A 12,070-nucleotide genomic window follows, 5' to 3' on the forward strand; every position below is an offset into this window, starting at 1 on the left:
AAGCCGAAATCTCAGACATCGCGAGATTTCGGCTTTCCTTTTCTGTGCACTAGATTAGCGTGGCGACGAGAGCGGCAGCGGCAAAGCCGCAAGGTATCTGCTGCTGCTGAATACCTGGGGGGGGCGTAAAAGTTCGGAACGTGGGCCGCAAATGGCCCACGGGCCGGACTTTGGACATGCCTGACCTAACTAAAGGAAAGCATTCCAGGAATTTTCAGATAGAAATGAACTACTAAATCAGGGAATACTAATGGAATTATGTATACTGGCTCATTGGCTATATACAGAATAAAACATAAATTGTGGGACAGCTTTTTTAAAGAAGTCCGGGTATTTTGAAAATCTAGCAACAGGCAGGGGGGAATTTGATAACGAGTACTCACTTAAATCCCTCCATACCTGCGGTGAGTGTCAGGACCGGCCTTGGGGATGCCTGTCCCAGCTGATAGACTGGCCTCTTAGCCAATCAGTGACTGGAGTGGTGTCCTGGCCCAGTCACTGAGTGGCTGAGCAACCAGTGCATCAGCTGGGTCATGACATGTACACCCTGGAGATGCCGGAGCACAGCGGAGGTTCCAAGGCCGGTCCTGATGCTCACTGGAATACTAGTTATTAAATTCCCCCCTGCTGGCTGCCAGCTTATCAAAATGGCCAGACTTTACTTTAAACCTAAAACAACATATAAAAGAGCACATCCACTTAAAGGTGACTTTTCTTTGTAATTTCTGCAAAGTTTTCAGTAACTATATATCTATAACGGTATGTAAAAAAACAAAAACAATTATGTTAGCACAGTTTATTGGCACACAAATCGGCAAAGCATAACATGAAATACATTTGCTCATAACACATTGACTTATACTGTGTGCTCAAAATGGTCATATGAAAATTAAACAGAATTTTAGACATATAAAGTTCCACATAAATACACTGCAATAATAAGAAAAAAAATGCCATAGGAGAATTTACAAAATATTTATACAAGAAATATACTATGAAAGATAGCAACAAAGCCAACCGAGATACAGTAAAACACAAATTGTGGATGGAATAAATTCTTCACAAAATGAAAATGACTACATGGCTTTAAAATATCTTGACCAAAATATTTGGGTAACATTTTTAAAGTATTTTGTTATTTCCCATTGTTAATATGATGTTAAAGAGGTTTTCCTGACATGTCTGTTTCCATGGTATAACAATCATGAATAAATTGACCAGTGGGTGTTACTTATCAATAGGGTGTGTCATTATGCACTCCCATAAACCTTATACTTTGGTAGTGGTATACTACTCGTGATGGGTTCGGACGTTGGAATGAGGTGTATGGGGTTTTCCCGACCATCCACAGACAGATTATGTCAGTAGAGATAGGGGTTGGGCATGATGGAAAACCAATGTCCAACCCCTTTGTTCTCTGAGAGATAAGCCACTACCAGAGCTCTCTGGCTGAAGTTTAGCAGCTTAACCCCCCTCCATAGGGCTGTGCTGAACGTTCCTGTGCATGGAAAGGACAGGGGCAAGAGGGGAAAGGTAACTGACGTCTGAACGTTCAGCCATCAGTTATTGAATATATACGACCACCTTAATTCAGTCCAATCAGTGATGACAATGTCATACTGGATATTGGCACCACCTAGAGGAATATAATAACAGCACAGCACCAGGATGCAGAATTATAAGAAAACATGAGTCAACATTATATTGTTTTTTTATTAGGAATACAATATTCACTAAAAATAGACATGCCAGAAATGGTGATAGGTCTAATTTAAATGGGTTATCTATAAAGCAAAGAAGGTCCAACCTCTTCTACTCTCCCACGCCACACTCTATGTGGATGGTAAATCTACAATAACCGAATTTAAACCTGCCTGGGATAAACATATATCTATTCTAAGATAACAAAAAAGGAAAAACTAAAAGGGCAGACTACATGGACCAAGGGGTCGTCTTCTGTTGACAATCTTCTATGTTTCTATGTTTCCTCTCTCTGGCCAAGATGAGAGTGGGGGCATGTATCGGGCAATGTTCAATGGCTGCCTAAAGTTACTGATGGTGCAGTGACTTCCAGTAGCTATGGGACTTTGCGCCGGGGCCTAGTTTCACCTGTGCGTAATGCCCAAATCATGCACCCATAGAGGGAGGAAGTGGAGCCCTGGAGGGCAGAAGAGTTCGACCTTTTCTGCTGTTCTGATAACTCCTTTAAGTAATAAAGAGTATTAATAATCTATGTGAACTTTATATGACTAATAAACAGCAAGAACTAAAAAAAAAAATCTGTATTTATTTTGTAACTAAGAAAACAAATGAAATATATATAAAAGTTTCAAGAGTAGGATCATACAAAGTTATAAATGAAGTTGATGTCCCATTTGTTAAAGCACAAATGACTCTTCAGTATTACAAAAAGTTTCACACTTACAAACTATTGTAAGTTAATACTGTCATAACCACGGTTCCAAACCAAATGAATAGAACAGAACTGTTACTTCGAAATTTCTACATAGGTAGAGATGAGATACAATTACAGTCCAGGATGTGGAAATTTTTAACCGGTTAGGGGTATTTCAAGTAACAATGGACAATGAATCACAGAAGAAAAAAAGTTATCTTTTAATGAATTATAAAATATTTTAAATTTTTTTTTAAATGTTTTAATTGATGGATTTTGTAATAAAAAAAAATGAAACAAATTTACATAATAAATGTTTTTTTTACCCCAGAACATCCTTAAGAAAAGAAATAAAAAGTACTGTCCCAAAGCGAAGTTTCCCTAAAGATATGTTCCTTTATGGGAATAAACTTAAATACTTTGCAGGTTGTGATACTTTATATACAGACAATGAAAAATTTAAGAAAGTGAACAATCATGAGCCGAATTTTCATCTTTTTTTTTTTTTAAGGGTTCCCAAAATATGTCACTCACATGGTCTCCCATTTCTGAGACCCCAGCAATCAGCTGTAATTTGTGAAGAACCTCCCAACATTTTGCTTTACTGCCACTGAAGGGCAAAGGCAAAATAAGTATTAAAAGATCCTATTTATTTTAAAAGATTTTGTCATCACTTTCACGCTGCCCAATCCATGGGTCATTGTGGCGATTCCTGGCAGCTTTGATTCATAGATCTATCCATATGATAAAAAACAGGAAGGGAGTAGAGATGAGCAAACTTACAGTAAAGGCCCAATTACCCCTTGCGATTATTGGCCGTATTTGGCCGATTATCAGCTGTTATGGCCGATAATCGCTTGGTGTAATGTCAGCTGATCCTTGTCTTGCAACATGTTGAAAAAATCCCGATAATGATAACGATGGTCTGCTAGCCGTTGCTCTGTGTTATAGGAACGGAGAAAAGCAGACCGCCGCTTTCTCCTATGGGCTCCCCAGACGATCTATAGATTGTCCGGGTAGCCCCTCCCACAGCTCCCAGCGGCCTTCCCCGTTCACTGTCCCGCTGTCCTGACAGCAAGCAGGGAACGAGAAGCAAGCGAGCACTCACCTGACAGGTCTACGCTCACTTGCTCCTAAATATTGCCAAGTGTAATAGGGCCTTAAGTTCCATCTAAACCAAACCTGATCACTCGGCCTTTGAATCAGGATGCTTTGAAAAGATGGATACAGCCCCAGGCTGCCAACTAAGGCCATCAACAGCAGGGCGATCAGGTTCGGGTTTGGATGAACTTACTGTAAGTTCCCTCATTTCGAGAAGGGAGCTGGCATTGGTGGGGTGGGACAAAACACCCTATTACTCACAGCTCAGGCAAAATAAAAGTGATATAACATGTTCCATTTAAGGGATACTAAGCCTAAAAACATTTAGGACCAGTGCTATATTAGGCCAGCCTAAACATGAATACAAGATTGCTGCTGTATTCTAATAAAGACAATTTCATAAATTTCTATGCTTGTTTCTATGCTGAGCTACTCAGGGAAGCTACCGTACATGAGAGACTGACTAAAACAGAATACCATCAAGTCAATATAGTCAGAATACAACTCTTTGAGGCATATACTGTAGAGGAACCTCGAGTTTTGCCTTGCATCTCATATTACTCCATATAATTAAGTGAAATACTGTATATAACTGTTCATTTCAAACACCTTCCCTCCATTTCATAAACATTGTGATTCCTTATACAATTGTAATTCATCAAAAATGATTCCTTACCCCAAAGAAATAGCCCTAAAGTCTTCACCACTAGGTGTGTCCCATCCCTACAATCTGCTATCCATTGCCTGTTGTTATGAGAAATCTGTCTCTAGTAACAGCTACAGTATATCAGGTCAGTTGTTACTATGCCCTCTTACCTGCTGTGCCGCTACTCTTTTCCTTCCATATGCTATCTATAGTACTGTACTGTACTGACAAAGTAAAAGCAGTTTATGTTTTCCTACACCTGCTTTAAGTATTTTTGGTGAAATTGTGGCTTTATAATTACCATGCTTTTTCATAGGGAACCCAATGATCTATCAATGGAAAGAATGAAATATTGGTAAAACATCACAAGCTGCAGCGTAATTAAGAAGAAAACTCATTGTCATTGCACATTAGTGAAAAATATTGAACCAAATGCCATGAGGAAATACATATCTGTAGAAATGTCTTGGTCGATATATTGACACTCTGCACTGCCATAAAGTAAACAATGCAATGATCTGTAACTCAACATCTTATGCATTTATCAAGTTCTCTGGTCAGTGTGGACCTATTGGGAAGCTTGTTGCGTTGGGTTTTCCGGTTTGGTGTCCTGGGTAGTGGGTGGTTTGCTGTTCCATGGACTATTGTTTCCCAGTGCAGGGGAGTTGTTGAAATCTTCTTCATCATCCATCCCATTAGCTGCATCATATTGTGTGTTTTCTAGTCTAGTGATAAGCCTTTCATCTTCATCGCCAAATTCTCCTCCCATCAAAGTTGGTTCTCCTACCACCATCACATCCTGTGAACAGCACAGACCATTATTATGTGGGCACCTTGAGGAAAGACAAAAAAACTATCGATGACTGAATGTGGGACTGGTATTGTGCTATCTCATACAAGGTATTTCATATGCATTACTGAAGGTAAGAATTATGAGAAGTTATGAAGGTTTCTTTTTAGAGACAATAAATTAAAGTGAATGTACCACCGGTGCTGCAGACCTTTTCTTGAGCCACAGCCTGGTTCCCGCACATAATGCGGCTGGCCCACCTCCAGTGCTTCAGGCCTGGCCAGTGCGCGGTAATAGACCAGCACCGTGTGCGGGAACCAGGCTGCGGTTCAAAAAAAGGACTGTGGCAACGGCATCCCCGCGTTGTCGGCGGTCCATTCATGTAAAGAACAAAAAAGTGATGTACATTCACTTTAGTAGCCTGGTCCCAAGACAAGTCTTATTACATTTATTATGTTTCTTTGAGGCTCTACAAAACCCATCATGTGCCATGCCCTCTATAAAACCGGTCCATATTCCATGATAATTTTAAAGATGCCTTGATTGTATACAACCATTACGGCATTTATTCAATAGGGAAATATACTTAAAGCAAGACAAGCTTGCCATTAGGGGATTATCATGGAGTAGGGACTGGTTTGGCATAACAGGCCCATAATTTTTATTTTTTTTTTGCTTGGGCCCATTACTTACCAAACCGTTCCGTATTCCACGATAATTCCTCCTGACTCGTGTCTTATCGCCTATGCATTTTTTTGTAGTGATGAGCTGTAAATAAAGGGGGATTTTGTTAAAGAAGAGATTGAAACAGAATTATAATACGATGCAATAAGGTACATTTATACATTTACATTTTTTTTTTTGCAAAATGTGTTAGTGTTGCCCAACTGAGCAATAAACTAATTTTCTAATTATATATATTATTATATTATATATAAATATTGTAACTTTATATAAAAATAAGTAAAAATCATCAATCTAATACAAATGCTTTAAGGCCAGGACTACATAAATGGTTTACTTATTTAATATAATATAATGTGATTCTTTTAATCCATAACTTTATAAATATGATATTCTGATTGACTGGAACTTTTTAAAATTTATAATTTCATGAAAATAACATACCCAACACTAAAAAAATGGTTCTAGAAATGTGATATTTCTTAAAGACGTTGTTACTCATAGGACCAGCCAAATTATTTCTAATCTGGACAGAAAATAATTAATCAGGTTGGACTTCACCCATTGGATTCTATGTTTCTTTCTTGGGTAAGGTGTCTGGCAGATAAATGTAAAGTGTTCAGCTTATTATGGTGGGATCCTTCTAAAAATCTATTGCTTAAACTGGAGAGTTCCTTTAAAAAAATTAACCCTATCACTACCTGATCATATATTGCTGTTTTAAGGGGTATTGCACTGAAACATAACTTTTGATATGTTGCTTCCCAGGGTGAGACTTACAGTTCCTTCCATACTTGTTATTATCTATTCAATCTCCTTCCTCCGCTCCGGAGCTGCTGCTGGTTAATTAAATGTATGTTAAATGTATTTTAAATAAACGATACAATGAATCCCATTTGGTAAATCAAATCCTAGCAATTCCTTAAAATCTAGATATATTGTCAATATATATATAACATTACATAATGTAATGTGTTAAAGGGGTATTCCGCTCAAACATAACTTTTAATATGTTGCTGCCCATGGTGAGATTAACAATTCCTTCCATACTTGTTATTATCTATTCAGTCTCCTTCCCCCAGTTCTCAGCTGTTACTTTTTGCTGAAGACACAAAAAACTGTGTGTGAGCATTTCTCTCCATCTTCCCCTCCTCCCCCCTCTCTTCTGAGGCAGCTCATTTAAACATGTCCCTATCTTTAACTTTGTAGCAACTTTGTAATGCAGGGAGGAATAATGAGGGATAATCACAGTGACTTCATTAGCAACTTGACCTCAAATTAACCCTCCCAGCATTACAAGAAAGTTACAAAACTGCAGATAAAGCCAGTCAGGGACTTGTTTACATCAGCCGTCTCGGAAGGGAGGTGGAAGAGGGGGAGACAGAGAGAAAAGCTGACACACAGATTTTTGTGTCTTCAGCGGCAGCTGAGAACTGGGGATAGGAGACTGAATAGATAATAACAAGTATTGAAGGAATTATTAGTCTCACCATGGGTAGCAACTTATGAAAAGTCATGTTTGAGTGGAATACCTCTTTAACACATTATATTATGTAATATTATACATAGATTGACATTTTATCTAGATGTTAAGGAATTGCTAGGATTTGATTTAACAAATGGCATTCATTGTTTTGTTTATTAAAAATACATTTGGTCATTTTAAATTTTATTAACATACATTTAATTAACCATATTTATTTGCATTTCATATAATGGATGTGGATGCCTCAAGGCCAAGTAATAGACTATATTATATACGGTCATGTCTGGGTCTTTTCTTTTGTAGTTGGGTTCATGAGAAGACACTAACGTTGCCTAATCCCATAATGTCAGAATAAACCCTTAACAATGAAATTTTGCTAATAACACTAGGTCATTTAAAGGGATACTCCAGAGTGAACTTTCAAGTTTTGACCCCTGACATGTATAATTACTGGTGAGCCTATCCTGTTAATTCTTGTTACTGGTGATGGCATTTCCAGTGGTCGGACCTCACTTATACAGAATAAGCCATCAATCTGTATTGTCATTACTTATTTTTTATTTCCATACTATTACTCCTCAACATCTTCTGATTTTCTGAGAAATATTCGAATACAAGCCCGGCATTAACATATTGATACTTACAGGTACTTGACTGGATAAGTTGAGACTTGCGGCTGGTACTTTTTTCTTAGTATATGTGCTGTTTGTGTTGTTGCCTGTACTGCTGGTAGAATTTTTCCTTTTCCGCCTCTTGGTGGTCGTCTGTCGTGTAGGTTCTGCTGTCAGACAGAAATAAAACAGCAGAAATTAGATTTTAACAACTGAGTAATTTGTGGTTATACAGTATTCCTGAAAAAATATTGGCCATCGAAGTAGAATATGTAATGAAAGCCATCTTGAAAGGATTGCTCTATAAGTTACATGGGATCTGTCTTCCATCATCTTTTATGTATATCCTCCATGTTGAGTATGCATCTCTCTCCGTCTTCTCGTTTCACTGCAGGAAGTAGTCCAATAGATTTCTATAGAATATAGAAGTCCATCTCCTGCTATTAGGACAGAGCCGAGAGAGGACATGCTTCTCCCTACTGGGGCTAATGATCATGAGGGGTCTAAACACCCAAACCCTGACCGATCAAAACTATTGTCTCTAGGACAATATGTTATTTTTTCAAGATGGAGCTGTACTTTTTTTTTAAGGATTTCCCATTGAATATAGTGTCATCCATTATTTTACCCTGTATAGTCTCATAAGGACAGACCCTATCCATATGTCTAATTAATGCATACAGGTGACATACATGCCCCCACAAGACCTCCTTCTGTAATAGATAACATAGACTTGCTTTTGTTCTGGTGGACCTGAGCCATCCTTGCATTACACATATAGCCATCCATGTGAGTGACTACCATATATTGAAATACTATATCTCCTGTTGCTGCAGTCCCTTACCCTGTCACATTATCTATTTGCTGGGAGCGTCAGCACCTGTGATGAACAGCTGACTGTGGAAGTAGGAATCTTCCTGGTTTTCTCTCTTTCTTTTTTTTTAGGGTAAAAAGAAAAATCCAAAAAAAAGGTATCATTACCAGCGCTGTCACTGCCAGAAAATCCAATTCACCAGGCGAATGAAGAAAAACTTGTTTATTTTGTTGCACAACGTTAACATGTTTCGGGAGAGTATCCTCCCTTCCTCAGAACCAAAGTGCAGGATGCAGGATGCAGCTAGCAAGCGAGAAACCTCGGCTTGGATATATACCCTAATTAGGGTGATACGCTACTAGCCCAAGTGGCTTTAAGGTGAGCACAATACCACCCCTACACTCTCCACGTTTACCTCTGGTATCACACGAGATGTCCATTGTTTGCTCTACAGCAATGGATCTGATAATCCTTATTGCTTAAAGGAGAGATTAATTTAACCTGCTGACATCCATTAGGGTTGGCGAACTGGCTGGGGGCGGATCGCTGTGCAAGGGGCGGGGCTACGGACCCCTGCCGACTCACCCCCTGGAATGGTTATCAAAGGAGGGGGAAGTCTGGGGTAGGCCAGATTGGTGTTCAGGGAGCGGTAACCCCACCCCCAGTGCTCCTGATGGCTTACCAGGCAGAAGATTGCACAGCGAACAGCACGGGAACGGCAACGAGGATGAAGGTAAGACACACACCTTTATCCTCAGAGCCACATGTCCACTAGGGAGCTATCAGCAGGTTAGATTTGTCTAACCTGCTGATAGTTGCCCTTTAACCTTTTTTTGATGGATATTCATTAGTTACATTTTAAAAGATTCAGGGGATTTGTAGCCTGTGCAGACTATACAGCATGTTCCCCTGACACTGGTCCCTTGTCTATTCCTTAACTCCTATTTGTGCTATCCTGATACTGTCATTTGGAAGTTAAAGAGTCTCATTCAGTTTGTCTTTCTTTTTCTTTTTTACTTATGTGGTGTTTCTCTTAGTCTTCATACCTTTTTGTTGTTTCTTATATTTTAGGCCATGGCTATTGCAGGGATATTTCAGGAGTAGTTACAGTAGGTTTCATTTGCTGTTTAAGTTTAGTTTAGGGTGCAGGAAGATCTAGGAAAACATTAAGGGAAGTTAGGGCCTTTTTCTATGTTTGCCTTTGCTTTGATATCTAATATTTTATTCCTCCTTGCTGTCATTATTATTCATTTGCATCAACATCCAAACCATCTTCTACAAATATGGTTAAAACATGATGAGTTGCCATCTTGTTCTGGTTATTCCTGATATTGATATGCATTTTTGGAGATTGCCTGCTGGTTCTATTCAGTCCTACTATAAGTCCTGGGGGTATCTGAAAACTGGGAGCAATAGTTAGACTGCTAGAAATTACTGCTAAAAGTCACGACTAATTCTACCATCTAGCCACCAGCTAGTGTTGTTTCGTAAAGTTTGCCTGACTTCTTGGGAAAAAATGGACTAATATAAGAACAGAAATTTACCTTTTGTTTCATTTGCTATTATTTGCCTTTCTGTGTTTATTATTTGGTATTTCCCTCTGCCATTATATCAGTGCATATTGTATACATACAGTATAGTATATGGTATCATGGGAGCCACCTCTTAGAGGCCACATAAGACTTACCTGGTGGTGCAACCATTCGCTGCCATTTTTGAAACAAACAGGTTTTCAGACAGTCCCGAGGACTTAGGTTATATGTTTTATGTCTTGACATTAATTCTTGCATTGGCTCCAGTATTACACACAACTAAAATAAAGCACAAATTCAATACATTATACTCAACAGCTCCTAACAGATATAATTGGTTACTAAGATTAATCAGTATGTACTTACACATTACACTTTTTATATCCAAACATTTTATTATATTTAAATCTTTTTTGCTTTTATCAAATATAATTACATTCTTTCAATTCCCACTTTCTCATCCGTTTGAGGCTATGTTACCACAATGTCTCTTTTTGGCCAATTTATGGCAAAATACTGGCTGATTATGCAAATTTGGCTTATAATTTGCGTAATCTGGCTGTATTTTTGTGCCAATATGATGGCCGCCCAAAAAGGCGATCATAAAATGGCCAAAAAGGGAGGTTGTGGAAACATAGTCATAGACTGCAGACAGTGGGCTATGACTAACAAAGAAATTACTTTTATAATGGCAACTTTTATAATTGCATAGTGGTTGCAAGTATTCCTTATATGCAATGTCTCCTTGTCCGGGATAAGGCCAAGCCAGCATTGCAATGTACGACCTTAAAGATTTTCTAGATGTTTTACAACAACAACAACAACAACAACAACAACAACTTAGTATGTGGAGCTGCTACTAAATCCTTCATTGTGGGGCTAAGGATGAAATTCTTTATGTAAAACAGAGTGTATCTCTCAGCTTAGGTACGATAAGATTAACTCCATCATTAGAAATGTACCCTGTGGCCCATTAAATGGTCTTCTAGTTCCACTTTGGTGGCTCCTCTGATTGTCAGAAACATCACAGGTAAAGCACAGTGCTAACCTCTGCAATCCCTGTAAGGATTATTGGGGTCTGAAATTTATGGATCCCTCAATGTAGAAAATCCCTTTAAGCTTTTTTCCCGGGCTAAACACTTATTATAGGAGACAGACTCCATTCTAAGTCTATATAGCGTGACGTGAGCTGATGGGGCACATTGCTATTGGTCAAGGGAAAATCATCACTGCGGATGGGAAGTACAATAGTACAATTTATGTGTGTTTGTGGGGTGTACTATAAGTAGGGCTTTCTTTTTGTCTGTGGTTAAGCAATTCTTTCACCGAGAATTGGGCTTGGGGAAATGTCCAATTACCCATAATCCTGTAGTCAGTCTCAATTCTCCATATATTTAATTAGACACTGTGGTTTCAACAAACTTTGCAGATCAATAGTAAAAATGAATATAAGAAACTGTAATATATCTTATCAGAAAGAAAACTGTTTTCTTTAGTTATCAAGCATCTTCCCTCTCCCCCTTCATGCTAAACTGTCATCCATTCTCCTAATCAAGTTATCAATGGCTTTTATTTACTAGTTAGGACTTTCGGCTAGCCCAGGGATCAGTTTACAATCAATGCAAGTCATTGGGAGTGGAAGTGCCTGGGAACACACATCAGAGAAAGACAGCTATGGTATAATCCCATCTCAACTAATATAGTTATACTTGTAGGGGAAGTTACGTTAAATATTTTTGCAAAACATTCATTATTCATTTAGTAAACTTATCTCCTTCTCCTGATATGCTGCTCTTTCCCTCCCATTGTTGACAGCTTGTTGTCTAGGTTACTGACCATCACTCTGCTCCAAAAACAGTGGTCTGGCTGGTATATATATATATATATATATAGCTATAAAGTAGATGTAGAGAAATAAAGTGTTTATATACTGTAATATCTATCTAATATATATATATATATATATATATATATATATATATATATAAACCCAAGACAGACTATTGCTTTT

General features: G+C 38.3%; 1 protein-coding gene across 5 annotated transcripts in view; it reads right to left on the reverse strand.

Moving 5' to 3' along the window:
- Positions 1 to 924: 924 nt before the first annotated feature.
- LDB2 (LIM domain binding 2) overlaps positions 925 to 12,070 on the reverse strand; it is a 263,357-nt gene continuing 252,211 nt past the window's right edge. Inside the window, exons 6-9 of one of the 5 annotated variants that reach the window (XM_069977444.1) lie at positions 10,215 to 10,338; positions 7,747 to 7,880; positions 5,626 to 5,700; positions 925 to 4,941 (exon numbers count right to left, since the gene is read on the reverse strand). In XM_069977444.1, the coding sequence (XP_069833545.1) occupies positions 4,711 to 4,941; positions 5,626 to 5,700; positions 7,747 to 7,880; positions 10,215 to 10,338 (564 nt within the window). In that variant the 3' untranslated portion in view covers positions 925 to 4,710. Of the gene's footprint in view, positions 4,976 to 5,625; positions 5,701 to 7,746; positions 7,884 to 10,214; positions 10,339 to 12,070 lie in introns of all 5 variants that reach the window. The other 4 variants (XM_069977443.1, XM_069977446.1, XM_069977445.1 and 1 more) reach the window with 4 other exon arrangements.

This window comes from Dendropsophus ebraccatus, chromosome 7, assembly GCF_027789765.1.
Source record: "Dendropsophus ebraccatus isolate aDenEbr1 chromosome 7, aDenEbr1.pat, whole genome shotgun sequence".
In the NCBI taxonomy this organism is placed as follows: Eukaryota; Metazoa; Chordata; class Amphibia; order Anura; family Hylidae; genus Dendropsophus; species Dendropsophus ebraccatus.